This window comes from Dermacentor albipictus, chromosome 6, assembly GCF_038994185.2.
Source record: "Dermacentor albipictus isolate Rhodes 1998 colony chromosome 6, USDA_Dalb.pri_finalv2, whole genome shotgun sequence".
NCBI classification, from domain to species: Eukaryota; Metazoa; Arthropoda; class Arachnida; order Ixodida; family Ixodidae; genus Dermacentor; species Dermacentor albipictus.
The window spans coordinates 123,179,310-123,196,344 of NC_091826.1; the positions used below are offsets into that span (position 1 = coordinate 123,179,310).

The window sequence follows — 17,035 nt, forward strand, 5'->3', positions numbered from 1 at the left end:
TTTATATGCTTTACTAATTATCCTGCGAACACCTGTTCTGTAAGCAACATCATAATAAGAGAAACCCCATTTAGGTATCCGAGCCCTCACGTTCCGCCTTATCTAAAGCAGACTCTCACATAGAGCAAATTACAAATAAGGCTTTTAAAAATTACGTATATTTATTTTTTACCCTCAAGGCCAAATACATTACACAGGGGAGTGGGAAAATATACAAAAATAAAGACAACAGTAATATTCAATGAGTAATAATACCAATTGCAAACAGGCATGTATATAAACAATGGTGGTTAGTGCCTGGCGAAAACGTTGGTTATCAATGATTGTGCAACGTCAGCAGCGAGGTGGTTCCACTCACTTGCTGTGCGCGGCAATTAAAGCGCCATTTGTCGGCTGCCAATACCTAAACAAAAGTGCATGCCTACACAATTAGGTCAACATTGGAATACCTTTCAATGCTAAGGTATCCGAATACCGCTGACTTTACAAGCCGGCTTAAATATGTCCAAGCAAAGGCAGCTAGGCTCCTTTTATCTTATCAAAGCGTATCGATCTCGAACAAAAGACTTACTCTCTCTAGTATTAACACACGACACAGAATATCTTGTTTGTCATTGTTTCAGTCGATGTATTACAACAATGCAGTTCTTACAACTATTATTATTCTTCCGCGCATCACATCCCTTTACGCAGATATCTTCGTCTGAAACTTCAACCGATTTTTGCAAGAACATTGAAATATAAAAACTCGCTATTTGTGTTGTCAGTACAAGAATGTAATGATTTCCGGGAACAAACAGTTACTTTTACTGATTTATCGTCTTTCGATACAGAACTGCTTATACATATTTTTCAAAGCGACATTCAGCGACGTTGATCCCGTCTGTGTGCATGAAATTGGTATTTCATATAGCACATTTTTCTCTTTTGTTATATCACTTTTGTAGTGCTATCATGGTTTGACTGGTGAACGCTCCATTTCTTTTGTAATTATGTCATTTCACTGATTTTCTTGTTACTTCTAACCTTCTTGCACCTTCCTATTGTACAATAGTCCCCCCTATGTAATTTTTGGGCCTCTAGGGTACAGAAATAAAAAAAAAAGAACTATTACAACTGAATAGTGAAGAGCGGCCTTACGCATCACTGGGCCGGTAGGTTGCTTGGCAGCTGGCGAAAGCTCCAACACTCATGCGACACCACCCTCCTTTCAAGAAGTATTCAAGGGGATTCTAAAGAAGAGAGATGGAAAACGCTTTGAAAGCAGTGCTCGTATAAGTCATGCTCCGAACGAACTGAGCCCATTAAATTCAGGTTATTCACCCTTATTACCTCAGGTTACACACGCAGAAAAAAGCCAATATGACGAATGACTTGCAAACACCCGTGCCTCCGGTGGCGTGCAGGAGTGGAACATCGACGTGCATATAAATTTATAAATTATAACCCAAAGCAAACTGCTTATGGAAGCACAAAATATAGCAGCGTCACAGTCATTACGAAAGTGCTCACTATAAAGAGACCTAATGCCAGAAATATTGTGCATCCCACGTTAACGAAATGCAGCGCATTGCGATAACAGGGTTGTACGACCCGTAACAAAAACGGAGCGTTACATTCTTCAGCGCGAACCCTGGCCTCATTCGCAGTTAACGAAATGCGCCCACAGCATGTAGGAGGCTGTCATCGTGGAAATGGTTAACGTCACAAAGGTAGCAAAGAAACAGCGTACCTGAATAAGACAGCGGGTGTGGTCGAGGCCGCCTTATTCATAATTTGTCGAGGCGACGCAACAAAGTGAAAGGAAATCTGTCGTCAGATTCCGCCTGATGCGAACGCATTCAATCGACGATCCGTTCGCGGAAAACGACTTCGCTCACGCCTGCACCAAGGTCGATCCAAATAGGTCCCGAAGCTTCGGGCGAAAAGCAATTTAGTATAAATTTTCACCGACATCAACAAGGGGGGTTATGGGAGCAGATATTGAAGCGTGACTACGTTTGGAGGGAACAAACATTGGGAAAGAAAAAAGCGTTTTCAATTCGAGTGAGACACAGTTAGATTCATTAAACGAAAATAAAATTCCTCGTCAATTTTATATATTTGTGACGAGCTAAGAAAATACAAGTTTATTTAATTTTATTATTATTAATAAATACATTTCTTTTCAACGTCCATCGTTACAGGGGGCGTTGACGCCACTATCACTCGCAATGCAATGCACGTCTTGAAATGTGCAGCAAGGTAAATATACCCGGTAGCGAAGCTTCCATAGGAGCCCATATGTTCAAAACATGGTGGTCGATCGGCGGTTCATGGAGAAGCGTCTCCCCGCAGGCCGGCTGTACCCGGTTTGGAGGCAAACCGGATGTGACGTGGGCCAGTGGCGTACTCCCTGCCCCCAGAAAGGTACTTGTACGCCTAGGGAAAGACGCTGCTAGGTGCTGCTGCTAAATCCCTGTGGTTTCTGCCGGCTCACGTAGGTTCATTCGCGTGGTCTTGTTACGCCTCGCTGGATCGCGTTCAGTCATGCCGTCCTTGCGCGGTGTCATTGTCGGCGAGTCAGGTTAAGTTCTAAAATAGGTCGCGCCTGAGCCTAATCGAGCGAAATTTGTTTTGTTGGCCTGCTTTCGGAGCTATATATTCACATGCCCCGCCATTCGACTTGATGGGCGTTTCGAGCTTTAAGCGCGGAAAGCGATGCAGGAAAAGCCAGCCGTACGGTTGTCGAAATCACACCCCTGCACAGAACATACTTTCTTTGGAGGCCGACGAAAGCTTAAGGGGCAGAGTGCTGATCCTATCGCCGGACGCCAAGCCCGTCGGCCGGCGCAGTCGCACGAAAACAACTACACAATTATCTGCGGCCGTAACTCACAACTTTTGACTGAACCGATTAAGAAGCGATGAAGCTACCCGCGTCAACAAATACTGACAAACTTCGACAAGCAAGAAAGCATGAACTGTGAGGGGGGCGTATTTCAACAGGTGAACTTTACGGGTGCGCCTTTCTGCCCATTTTAAGACGTGCATTGCATTGCGAGTGATAGTGGCGTCAATGCCCCCTCTAACGATGGGCGCTGAAAATAAATGCATTTATTAATAATAATAAAATGCAATAAACTTGTATTTTCTTAACTCGAAACGAATATATGAAATTGACCAGGAATTTTATTTTCGTTGCATGAATCCAACTGTGTCTCGCTTGAATTAAAAACGCTTTTTTCTTTCCCAGCGTTAGTTCCCTCCAAACATAGTCACGCTTCAATCGCTGCTCCCATAACCCCCCTTGCTGATGTCGGTGACAATCTGTTCTGAACCGCTTTTCGCCCGAAGCTTCGCGACCTATTTGTATCGACCTTGTGTGCAGTAAAGCGCGCTCGTAAAGTTCACCTGTTGAAATAGCCCCCCCTCCCCCCCCTCACACGTTGTGCTTTTCCGCTTGTGGAAGTTTGTTTTAATTTGGTGACGCGGGTAGCTTCATTGCTTCTTAACCTGTTCAGTCAAAAGTAGTGAGTTAAGACCGCCAGATAATTGTGTAGTTATTTGTGCTACTGCGCTGGCCGACGGGCTTTGCATCCGACGATAGGATCAGCCTAAACTTTTCATCGGCCCCCAAAGAAAGTATGTTCTGTGCAGGGGTGCGATATCGACAACCGTACGGCTGGCCTTTTCCTGCATCACTTTCCCCGCTGAAAGCTCGATACGCCCATCAAGTCGAATGGCGGGCCATTTGGATATGTAGCTCCAAAGGCAGGCCAACAAAACAAATTTCGCGTCTTCGAACACAAAATGACGTCACTTCTGCTTTTAACGGATATGGCATCACATTATTTTTTCTTCTGCCGGAAGTGTTCCATCCACATACAGATGGCACTAAGCCCCATGAACCGCCGATGAACCGCCATGTTTTGAACGTATGGGATCCTATGGAAGCTTCGCTACCAGGAATATTTACATTGCCTGCACTGTGCCGGCCGTTCTCGTAAAAATCACTGTAAAATATAATCCCCAGAAAAGTCAAGCCATACAGAGGTTCACGGAATGATGGAGGCAGCCAAAGATACGTTGTCACAGCTCTTCGTAATTTTCCGTTAGTGAACTTATGCAGTCTCTGATAGGCAAGGCATTGTGAATGTGGTCAGTGTGTGTCTTGGGTGGGTTTATGAAAAGTTGTGCTAGATTTATGCACTTTATTATTTGGTGTGATTTTTTTCTAATGCGTTACTATACAGACAGAGAGTGTTTTGGTAACATACGCTGTGATGGGACGTCAGGAACAGTGGCGTAGCTAGGTCGTCTGGCACCCGGGGCCCATAGGTCTTCTGTCACCTCCCCCCTTCCCCCATTCTCGGGTGTAGTCGAGGAAGGCGAGGATATCGACAATTTCCGGGTTTCAGCACCAGTACAGCCGCCTTGGACATCGCGCACGTCCCCCGGGTCCCCCTCTCCTGCGCTTTCGTTCCCAGAGGTCTCGAATGCAGCAGGTATTGGTGGCGAGGAGTTACGGAGTCGCCATCTATCGGAAGCGCCTCGCTGGCGTAGTATAACGGATGACGCGGCGCGCTCCTCATACGTTTTGCTGTCAGCGCTCACTGAAAACACCACGCGAGAGCTATCCCGGAAATTTCTGTAAGAACTTTCGAAACGAGAAAAGTTTTTTGTTGTCTAAATAATAATCTTGGGCAAAGTGAAAGCACAGAATCGTTTACAGACGCTATCTCTTTACCGAATACGTACAGAGAACGCCACTGTGCGCGGTCGCAGCGATTTAGTCTCCCGAACCAGCTTCTTGCGTGAAAGGAAGGCAAACGCCGAGACCAAACTATGTGAAATATGTTCTTATAGTGTTTGTATAACTAAATGGAGCGTAATAGAATGAAGCCTCAGTGCAGCGATCGCACAGCTTCGCAGCGACCGACTGCGCATCTGCATGCTTGTCCGCGCACTGTTTCGCTTTCGCCGCGTGCGCGTTTTCGCACCGTGCAATGAGCTTTAGGCTGCAGAATATGAGCATTTGACAGTACACAAGCAACCAATGCTGTGTGGGTGCTATCAGAGCTGTTCAAAAATAATTTCATTGTAGAGACTTCGACAGCTACTGGGACTGATGTGCCGGACGTCGCGACGATTCAATCTTCTTTCTTTTTCTAAATTCTTGGACGTTTCAATATTATTTCTCGAGTTTCGTCGCACTATATGTTTATCGGTGTTCTCAGCGTGCGATTTCCCGCTGCTTCATTTCTTGTAATCCAGTGCATTAATTCATAACACAAACATGACCATAAGCCATGCGTTTTTTTTTGTGCTTCTTACCGCTCCCTTTCCACTCCATTGAACTTGCCAGTATCTATAGCATCGACAAGTTCATAGACCAAACCGTCATGACATTAGTCGGGCAGCGGACTCGGGCGAGCGTCTCAGTGCGCGTTTTTCAAACATTGAAGACCCGGCGCCGAAGCAGAAATCTTCCTCGCGTCTGTGCTTGCTGCATACCCGAGTTGTAGCCGATGACTGTTTGCCGGTTTTATGTTTCGCGAGCCATGCTTCACGCAGCTTCTTGTCCTGCGGCTACGTATGAATAAGGCTGACACCGGGCTCCATTGCGTACGTCCGGCACTGCGGCACCGAGCAGTAGCCTACCCTGTTGCGCACCTTCAAAGGCAGCCACTACCTATTCTAGTGATTTCAATCGTTGTAAAGGAGACACTTGAAGCGGGAAAATCCCGCCTATATATGAGGACCGCAGCGTACGAGGGAACTTAAACTTTCCTTTTCAGCTCGCTTCGGCACTCCCGAAGCAGCCGACGCGGCCGCTATGTCCACGTGATCCCTAATAGCCGACGGTGGCGTCAGCTTTTGCAGTGGTGGAGCTCGAGGCCAATACACCCTGTTTTTTTCTGCGCCAAATAACACAGCACTGATAACTTGTGATAAGCGCATGTGCACATCTTCTGTCAGGCTAAGGTTTGGCAACCAATACAAATGCGGCATCGTGGCAAATACGGCTCAAGTCACAAGTAAAAAAAAAATTATAAAGTTTTAATTACCAATTTTAGCGGCAACATTGCATTTGCAAAATTGAAGGCCGACATTCATATCTTGCCCAAGAACAACTTCACAAAAATTGTCGTAGGTACTATGCCCCGCAGTATTTTGGCTGAGGGCAGCCCTGAACGAAAACGAAAATTAAATTGTGTCTCAGTAACGCTGATCTCCCCACCATATTAGAAAAACGGAAAACGCCACCTGCCTCCCTGCTGTGCGGGCGCCAATGTTATGACAATTACGAGTTCTCTTCATTCTAATCAATAAAGCCTTGTTTTTATTTGCTTCTATACGGACAAACGTGATTATCCTAGCTGCGGTACCCCCAAAAGATTGGGAACAGAATAGAGCACGCTTCGCGTCGATTCTTGGTGTCACCATAAAAAAAAAAATGACCTCGACGAAGCCCGTCGCAGCGAAACCTGTTAGGGCACATTCACACCGGCGACTTGAGGAGGTCGCGCGACCGTTTGCGACTCGCAATCAAAAAGCGACCGAAGGCGACTGATGTTCACACCGGCAAGCCCGGCTGAGCGCGACCCGCAAGTCGCTATCCCGGAGATTATCGTTCTCAGCGAGAACGCTCGGAATCTACGCGGAATTTGAATGCGACGCCTGAGGAGGCCGGATGTAGACACACGAAAGAACACTTCCGGTGCGCCGCTGATTGGTTTAGCAGTTTTGCGACCACGGTCGCGCGACTGAAAAATCGCGCAGAGAGCGACTCGCCCAAAATGGTCGCTTTTCGAGAAAGGCGACCGTTTGCGACCATTTGCGACTGGTCGCAAAGCGACCAACTTGGTCGCGCGACCTCCTCAAGTCGCCGGTGTGAATGTGCCCATAGTCTGCACTCGCAATGGAGAGGGTTGAAGGATCAACCTGACTGGTCCACTATTTCATATTTCTTTCGCGACTGCCATACTAGGCGCCGCCCGCAGTGCCAAAGTACTGTAGGTTGTAGCACCCAAAACGATTTTGTTTAATAAGTTTCTGTTGAGGTAATAATATGACTTTGACTCCTCAATTCTGGAATTGAAGTGCTTCCTCTAAGTACTAATTAGGGGATTATTAAGGATATGGTTATTACTTACCTGCCATATTTTCCACGCTACCGAGTTCCTAGTATTCATCATCATCATAATCATCATCATCATCATCATCATCATCATCAGCCTGGTTACGCCCACTGCAGGGCAAAGGCCTCTCCCATATTTCTCCAACAACCCCGGTCATGTACTAATTGTGGCCACGCCGTCCCTGCAAACTTCTTAATCTCATCCGCCCACCTAACTTTCTGCCGCCCCCTGCTACGCTTCCCTTCCCTTGGGATCCAGTCCGTAACCCTTCATGACCATCGGTTATCTTCCCTCCTCATTACATGTCCTGCCCATGCCCATTTCTTTTTCTTGAATTCAACTAAGATGTCATTAACTCGCGTTTGTTCCCTGACCCAATCTACTCTTATCCCTTAACGTTACACCTATCATTCTTCTTTCCATAGCTCGTTGCGTTGTCCTCAATTTGAGTAGAACTCTTTTCGTAAGCCTCCAGGTTTCTGCCCCGTGCGTGAGTACTGGTAAGACACAGCTATTACATACTTTTCTCTTGGGGGATAATGGCAACCTGCTGTTCATGATCTGAGAATGCCTGCCAAACGCACCCCAGCCCATTCTTATCCTCGTGATTATTTCCGTCTCATGATCCGGATCCGCCGTCACTACCTGCCCCAAGTAGGTGTATTCCCTCAAGACTTCCAGTGCCTCGCTGCCTATTGTAAATTGCTGTTCTCTTCCGAGACTGTTAAACATTACTTTAGTTTTCTGCAGATTAATTTTTAGACCCACTCTTCTGCTTTGCCTCTCCAGGTCAGTGAGCATGCATTGCAATTGGTCCCCTGAGTTACTAAGCAAGGCAATATCATCAGCGAATCGCAAGTTACTAAGGTACTCTCCATTAACTTTTATCCCCAATTCTTCCCAATCCAGGTCTCTGAATACCTCCTGTAAACACGCTGTGAATAGCATTGGAGAGATCGTATCTCCCTGCCTGACGCCTTTCTTTATTGGGATTTTGTTGCTTGCTTTATGGAGGACTACGGTGGCTGTGGAGCCGCTAGAGATATCTTTCAGTATTTTTACATACGGCTCGTCTACACCCTGATTCCGTAATGCCCCCATGACTGCTGAGGTTTCGACGGAATCAAACGCTTTCTCGTAATCAATGAAAGCTATATATAAGGGTTGGTTATATTCCGCAGATTTCTCTATCACCTGATTGATAGTGTGAATATGATCTATTGTTGAGTAGCGTTTACGGAATCCTGCCTGGTCCTTTGCTTGACAGAAGTCTAAGGTGTTCCTGATTCTATTTGCGATTACCTTAGTAAATAGTTTGCAGGCAACGGACAGTAAGCTGATCGGTCTATAATTTTTCAAGTCTTTGGCGTCTCCTTTCTTATGAATTAGGATTATGTTAGCGTTCTTCCAAGATTCCGGTACGCTCGAGGTCATGAGGCATTGCGTATACAGGGTGGCCAGTTTCTCTAGAACAATCTGTCCACCATCCTTCAACAAATCTGCTGTTACTTGATCCTCCCCAGCTGCATTCCCCCTTTGCATATCTACCAAGGCTTTCTTTACTTCTTCCGGCGTTACCTTTGGGATTTCGAATTCTTCGAAACTATTTTCCCTTCCATTATCGTCGTGGGTGCCACTGGTACTGTATAAATCCTAGTATTCACAGACCCATAACTTCATAGAATATCCGGAAATATCCTTACAAAATTCGCGTTTTTTTTAACTTCTGTGCAGCTGACACAGACACTGGACTTATGACATGAAGTCACACAATAACAACAGTTGTCTGAAACTTTCGAGGTAAGAAGGAAAGCGTGAAACATAACGGCAGGCTTCGCAGCGGCTTCTCGGAGCGAGCGGGAGAGGGGAAGTGAAAAGCGAGCGGCGCCCGCGACTATATACAGCCTGTCGAGTCATACGCCGCCAAACTCTTCGGCCGCGCCGAGTCTGAAGACGAACCAGAGAATCCCATTCGCGACTTTTGACTTATGCAACGTCGCTCTCAACGAACGCTTCGCCGTAAACGAGAGCGCCGGGCGCGCTCGTTGAACGCCCTCTTAGTGCTGTCTTTGTTCGTCTTCGCTGCGCGTTCTGAACGGAAGAGGGACCCAAGAGCCTCAACGCTTTACTGTATGTTTAGCGACTCCTGCTCCCAGCATGAACGCACGGCACACCCCACATGACACATGAAACATTCCGCTAACGCGAATAGTTTAGCGACCATGTTGGGAATTACATTTTTAGCCTGCACATTCGTGCAATTATCTCACGGGGTGTTGATAGAGCTGCAGCCGACAATTCTGCGGCGCAACGCATCGGGTACATGAGCTCGGGCTGCTGGATACCGGAGCATTCTTCGCTATTTGCGCGCAGTCAAGCCGGCGGAAAAAGGGGTGTCTTCAGGCGTATGACACCCCACCCCCCCGTCCCACTGGCCCCTTGCACCCGGGGCCCACGGCCCCCCCCCCCCCCCCCCTGTTGCTACGCCACTGGTCAGGAATCCACTGATACGGCGTGTTCTATATATTGTACCGCAGACTACGCCTTGCTGTACCCTGCCTACGCTATCTTTTTCTTCGTTTCTTTGTTTCTTCCACATCCTTTACAACTAGGGTAGCCGACTCTTCCATAGCCTATTTTTCCACTGTAACGTTTTATTAAACAACAACGAAAATTGGGACACGATAGTTGAATAAGAGCACAGGAAGAGCCTTTTGGAAACGTCGGCTTCAGCCCGGGACTTTGGTTTAAAAATAAAATAATCATTATTAGTCACAAATGAATCGTCCTAAATATCATAAATTTCTTAGTTCCCTATTTAAGAGGTACCTGCAAATACTCCTTCCACAGGAAAAGGCGCGAAGACCATTTACATCCTCCTGTCTCGTCAATGTTTTCATCGATTCTCGGCAATTGGTAGGGAAAGTGTTTCTTTACTAGTCTATAATTCACGCAGAGGCGAACTGACGCCTCTGCTTTCGGAAAAACCGTGACGGGCGACGAACAACGCGGAAGGCCTGATGATTTGCCCCTCCAGCTTTTTTGGAAACTGCCGCATTAGCCACACTTTGTTCGCATGAATCAGGTTAAATGTCTTTCCCTTGACGATAGTGCTGTCGCGTAAAAATAAAGGCCCCTCAATGGCCGTTGTAGCTTCCGGATATTGGCCAATACACAAAATCTCTGCAAACTTCAAAGGTGCATCCTCAGCAGAAGGAAACTTACGGTTGGTCTTTTTGGAAATATAAAGTTGATCGCACGCTCTTTAATGTTATTCTTTAATATAGGTCCATATCAGGCCTGAATAGTAGTCAAAGTTGATTTTGGACGCCATTGTTAATTCAACGTTTAACTTTTCTCTTTTAAACTCCAGACAAACTGGTGCCTATCTATATCTTCGACAAAAACCATCGTAGCTGCAGACGCGAATGGACATCCCACTCACATTGTTTTGAGGATTATCTAGGCTCTCGTTGAATGAACTCACAGAAGAGCCAGCTATAAATAAAGCTGACAAAGTGCGGCCATTCACTAGCACCTGGACATCAAAATATGTGTCTTCGTGAGAAACACTATTTGATATTATTGCAGCCTTATTTAGCCAAGTCTTCACACAGTGCCTTGAGCCTGACAGTGCAGTATTGGTTACAATCAGTGCTTGTTTTTGCTGCTTCCAATCCTTTTGACTGCACCAATGTAAAATTTCTACGTAGGCAATGTGACTACATCGGTTTATTGTTGCGTTCTTAAGCGAGCATCGGTCTTCTCTGGTGTCCTCTGGCCATCGACGATATGAATCGCTAAAACGTTTTGCGGCTTCTATTTCTCCTACCACTGTGCGACCTTTCAGTTGACAGTAGGCACCCTTCTTGTCGTTTTTGTTACTTATTGCTTCCCTGTTGGCACGCCTGCTTTCCAATACTATTAAAATGCTCGCCAACTAGCTCAAGTTTCAGTAGTTCTAAGTACCATATTTCCGGCCACAGTAAGTAGCAAAAAAAAAAAAAAACATCCGAATGTATATCTTCGTGTAATCCTCCAGGAAAATATCTCACAATGTAGTTGTTCAAATTGTGAGGTCATTTATTTGCGAATCTCTAGCGCGTGAATATCAGTTCAAAGAATCCACCGAATGCTACCAATTTAGTATAAAAAAAAAACAGGCAATAACATCACTTCTGCATTTTTGTCTTCTTTTATTTTTCCTCAAGGTTTTAACGTTAACGTTCGAGCGGCAGGACGGCAATCAGACACATAATCACTCCGTCCACATTTCTAACTGCCTATGAGAAATTACTGCTTAATATTGTTAAGATAATCTTGTAATAATGGCGGTACTGGCTATAAACACCCGGGCAACATAAGCAGAAATGGACAGGACGCGCGCAGACTCACAACTGAATTTTATTGAGTGAAAGGTGACATATATATATATATATATATATATATATATATATATATATATATATATATATATATATATATATATATATATATATATATATATATACAATTATCAATATGACGTCATCAAGCTGAAAGGCCATCTAAGATCGCTGCCGTCACAATCTTGCGTCCAGAAATTGCACCTCACAATCAGCAAGCACAATAGAAGTATCACTAACACGTACACGCGCTTTCTTCTTTATAACATAGGCCTCGAAAAGAAAGCTCCCGTGTGCGACCATCCTTATGACGGCATGAAATTTTTGTTTTTTCTGGAAGCGGAAGGCACACCTCCTTTGTTTCTTTTCACAAAAAGCCCTGCAATGTTTTGCTACGTGGGGATGCTCGTCAGATGACGGATTCTTTAAATGTCCTTTTACACGGATAATAATACAGCGCCCGGTCTGACCGACATAAACACAGCCGAAGGGGAAGGTAATTCATAAAAAACACCGCACGTGCAAGGAACAAACTGTGACCTGTGGCTTACATGGCAAACAAAAGGGCTGTTGCTAGGAATCTTCTCAGTCTTTCTCAGGACCTGTGCACACAAACGGGCCATATTTAGAGGAGCAGAAAACACTACAATCACCCCATAACATTGCGCCACATTCTTTAAATTGTGCGACACCTTATGTTCGTAAGGGATCACAGCATGCTTCTTACGCTCCTGGTTGTTGTCTTGAGTTGAAGCTGTGACGTTGCACTTAACTTTCTTAATCAGTTTTTCGCAAGCCGCTGTTACCACAGAGCGCAGAGAACAAACTGTATCTAGTCTAACCGCTCGATGTTCAAACACTCTCCGCTACTGTGTGGCCACATGATTTCATCACGGCAGCACCAATGCTGGACACCACGATGCCGTTTTTTACTGTTTTAGAATGACCTGAAGAAAAACTCAACGGTGCTTTCATGGATCTAGGTCAAAATAGCCAGCATGTATAAGCCACTTCAAAGTGCAGGCGAATATCCAAATACGTTAGCGTGTTCTCATGAGGTTGTTCAACCATGACGTTCAGTCCTAGCCCCTATTTCTTAATTACGTTCTGAGCGTCAATAACCGGGTCCTCCACCCTTCCCTTTGGGCAAATAGAACGCAAAATTGTGACGGCAGCAATCAGCATGGCGACGTCATTTTGATCATTGTACGTATATATATATATATATATATATATATATATATATATATATATATATATATATATATATATATATATATATATATATATATATATATATATATATATATATATATATGTACATATACATATATATGTGCCGGGGCTTTTACGCTCTGCTGTTGCACGCAATATGTGCTCCCTTCTCAAATGTTCGCCTGGCACAAAGGACACATACTCGCTTACCATACTGCGGGTCTCAATTTTATTGTAACTTGTTACGTGGTCATTGTGTCGAGGCCACATTTATACACCCCAAAGTGTGTTATAGGACAGTTGAAGAAACGCTTTCGCATTTAAAATGTCACTCACGGTCTTGCTGGGGAGCCTGGCGCCGCTTCGGTCGATTATGTGGCTGGACAGTATAATGAAGTTGCTTGCGTCCATGTGCGTGGTGATATCGAAAGCTGCGAGAGAAAGTGGCGGTGTGGTTATGAGCCTTCTGGTGGTCTTTGCTGCGAAGAGAATCTGCCTATTCACAGGCGTAGTTGTCACGAATATTTTTTTACTTTTAGAATCAGTATGTAAGTCTTATTCGTTCTTGTTGATATTTGTTCATAATTTGAACGAACTCTTGGGAATACTCTAATGATGCAACTGCTCAGCTTGTTTCATAGTTTGGAGTTCTCAAGCGAAGTTCTTTTTGTGATCCTTTCCAAGCTTATCTGGCCACGAATGCTGCCGCTAACTGGATGCGGCCGCTAACTTGCCGAATAGGTCGCACGCCGAAAACGAAAGTATTGCTTGCCGCTTGCTGGGATCGAGCCTGACCCCCGTATTCCAGAACGTTCCTCCACTCAGTACTTCACCCCGACTGAAGAAAGTGGACGACAGCACCGGTTCTCGATAAATGTGGTCAGTGCTTCTCACTGTCCACTACACGCTAACTTTTTGAGAAGTGTAGTATCTTCTTTAGCCGAGGGGCGGCACCTTACTCAGTGAAAGGTAGGAATACGAAGGTAGCGAAGGTAGGAATTCTAAGAGAAATACGGGGCGCAGTCTCCGGAGACAGCAGCCAGGTCTAGCTGTTAGGCCCCAGTCGCATGCTCATTTCCCTTGGGAAAACTTCATGTGCACTGCTCTTCGAGACAACAGATGCGTGCGTCATGTCACGTAGAACGTCCGCGCGAGAGCACACGAGATCACACGAGCGCATGAGCGCGCGCCAACTTTTGTTACAGTGGCATTACGCAGGGATGAAATGGGCGAATAATAGTCTGCCCTACCACTGTCTTTCGCGTCGAACTCTGCGTGCACGTCTCCTCCGCACTCTTTATTCGGCAAACACTAAACATCGCCTTCATCCTCGTGAAATGACGGCGATGATGCCTGATAGCGTCCATTAGCATGAACTGCTGTTTGACTTTCCACATAGCTGTGAAGCACATAGTGCATAAGCATTGCACGACAATAAGGTTCTTACATGTGCCGCGCATCAGCATCGAAAATTCCGGCAGAACCCATCACTCGATGACTGTCGAAGTTGATGCGATTAGCATTCAAGCAATGTCGCAACTCATCGTCATGCTGAAAGAAAAGAAAGTCGCAGTTTCGCCCGAAATGCGAATCATCGATTACGATAGCAAATTACTGGACAGTGATACGAAGTACGAATAGTAGTTATCGACCGTATAAACTTGTAAACATAGGTATACTAACTAAATTAACAAGCATGGTGTCATGCGCGCACAAGCAAACATGGACACATCTCACTCCATGACCGCGGAAACGCGCTGCCAAAACGCTGTAGTGAGGAAGCGCGGGAGCAGCAGCGAGCGAATGGACTTTCGTGCTGCCTCTCACATCACCGCGAACTAAGCCGCGAAAACACAGCGCACGGCAAACTCTGTCCTCCTCGCAGATGACTTTCAAGATGCAGCAGCCCGGGTGGGCGCGCGCGGCCGCCCGGACCGCCCTGAGGGTGGGTACCTGAGTACCTGGTACCCATGAGTACCTGAGGGTGGGTACCTGAGGCTAGCTAAAATGTGTGTATTTGAGTCTCAGAGCCTTTTTAGCATTATTCTTTAGTAGACTACGAAGAGTAGAAGCGCAAGAACTGTGTCAGCTTTATTACCCGTGCGATAATATAAAAAAATTATAGGGTTTTACATGCCAAAACCACTTTCTGATTATGAGGCACGCCGTAGCGGAGGACTCCGGAAATTGTGACCACCTGGGGTTCTTTAACGTGCACGTGCATCCAAGTACCACGAGTGTTTCCGCATTTCGCCCCCATCGAAATGCGGCCGCCGTGGCCGGGATTCGACCCCGCGACCTCGTGCTCAGCAGCCCAACACCATAGCCACTGAGCAACCACGGCGGGTGCGATCATATCAGTCAGCGGTAGAGTTTCTGGGGTCCGTTCGAACGCGTCCGAACGACTTCTTGGTTTATTTATTTAGTGTCGCGACAACTCGCAGTCATCGGTTGCGTCGTCTGTCTATATATACAGACAAATATGAATGGAGTCATCGGTTACGGCATCACTTATTAACCAATCTAAAACCATTACAGCAACACGTCGCGGACACTGACACAAGTGCATTGAACGTGTACGAATTGCTAACACACACTGCTGCAGAGCAATGAGCTCTCGTTGGCACCAGATGCATGGATAAAGAAATGCAAGCACTAAAGAACAAGGCGTTATCTGGGTTCAAGCATATCGCTATTATCGCACAGTCAAAGCATAAACGCAAAAACAAAAGTGTTCTTCAGTGTCATATATGCACGTTTAAATGGAGCAGCCCACACCACCTTATTCCAAGCTGCGACACGAAACAGTTATGACCTCAGAAAATAGCGTTATTTTGGACTAGAGGCTAACAAACCCGATAAAATTGTCTCAAGCATTTAATATTCAACAGCGCCTATACTCCTTGCGTACTGGAACCTGTGCGGTGCAAACGCAACCAGCGTGGCTTCCACTATGAGCCAGCGAACTCCTGCGGGAAACAGCGCGTTTACAGCAAATATTACTGCGCCCCAGCATCAGCATCAGCGTCTCGTCCAGTGCGACCCAGCTCTTATCCAACGTCTCACCGCTGTCCGAGCGACTCTCAGCGAGAGCCAGCCTCCCCTGTGTGACCCAGGGTCAAAAAAAAAAAAAAGATCACCGATGATTACGATACTTCCTAGTGGAAATTTGAGCGCAGCGCTATTGGAGGCGAGAATTTACGGAGTCGCCATCTGCCGGAAGCGCCTCCCTTGCGTAGTATGGGGATAACGCGGCTCGCTTCCTCATAAGTTTGGCTGTCGCCGCTCAGTAAAAACACTACGTGGCATCCCTCGTGGACATTTCTGTAAGTACTCACAAAACGAGGAAAGTCTTTTACTTTCAAAATAATAATCTTATGCAAACTGAAAGCATACCATCGTTTAAAGACGCTATCTTTTTACCGAATATGTACAGTGAGCACCACTGCGCGCGGTCACCGCGATTGGAGTCTCCCGAACCAACTTCTTGCGCGAAAGGTATAATAAAGGCTGAGATCAAACTATGTGAAATATATTCCTATAATGGGCTGTCTGTATAACCGAATGGAACATATCAGAATGAAGCCTCACGCAGCGATTGCACGGGTTCGCAGCGACCAACTGAACGTTTGCATGCATGTCTGCGCACATTGTTTTGCTTTCGCTGCGGGCGCGTTGTCGTACCGAGCCGTGAGCTTTAGGCCGCAGAATGTGAGCATTTGACAGTACACAAGCAACCATTGTTGTGTGGACGTTATGAGAGCTGTTCAAAAATAATTTCATTATAGAGACTTCGACGCACTCGGCGACTGTGATGTGCCGTCGCGACGATTGAATCTTTTTTTTTTCTCGTAAGTTCTTGGACGTTTCAATATTATGTCTCAAGTTACGTCGCACTGTATGTTTATCGGTCTTCTCAGCATGCGATTTCCCGCCGCTTCTTTTTCGTCATCCAGTACAATAATTCAAAACACAAACATGAGCATGTCATGCCTTTCTCCAATGTGCTTCTTACCACGCCCTTTCCATTCTAGTGAACTTGCCAAAATCTAGCATCAACAAGTTCGTAGAGCAATTAAAGCGTCATGACATTAGCCGGGCAGCGGGCGAGCGTCTCAGTGCGCGTTTTCTGCTACTCACCGAACATCGCGCAGTCCCGACGCCGTAGAAGAAATCTTCCGCACGTCTGTGCTTGCTGCATGCCCGAGTTCTAGCCGATGGCTGTTTGCCGGTTCTACCAGATACCCAAGGCGGGAGAACCTCACCATTTAATCGGAACCACAGCGCAGTGGGACTTTAAACTCTCGTTTT

General features: G+C 46.0%; 1 protein-coding gene across 2 annotated transcripts in view; it reads right to left on the reverse strand.

Moving 5' to 3' along the window:
• The window catches only part of LOC135899479 (uncharacterized), a 96,935-nt gene that overhangs the window by 8,240 nt on the left and 71,660 nt on the right, over window positions 1–17,035 (reverse strand). For both annotated transcript variants that reach the window (XM_065428753.1, XM_065428752.2), the window contains exons 5-6: window positions 13,061–13,155; window positions 1,141–1,232 (exon numbers count right to left, since the gene is read on the reverse strand). In XM_065428753.1, the coding sequence (XP_065284825.1) occupies window positions 1,141–1,232; window positions 13,061–13,155 (187 nt within the window). The remainder of the gene's footprint in view (window positions 1–1,140; window positions 1,233–13,060; window positions 13,156–17,035) is intronic.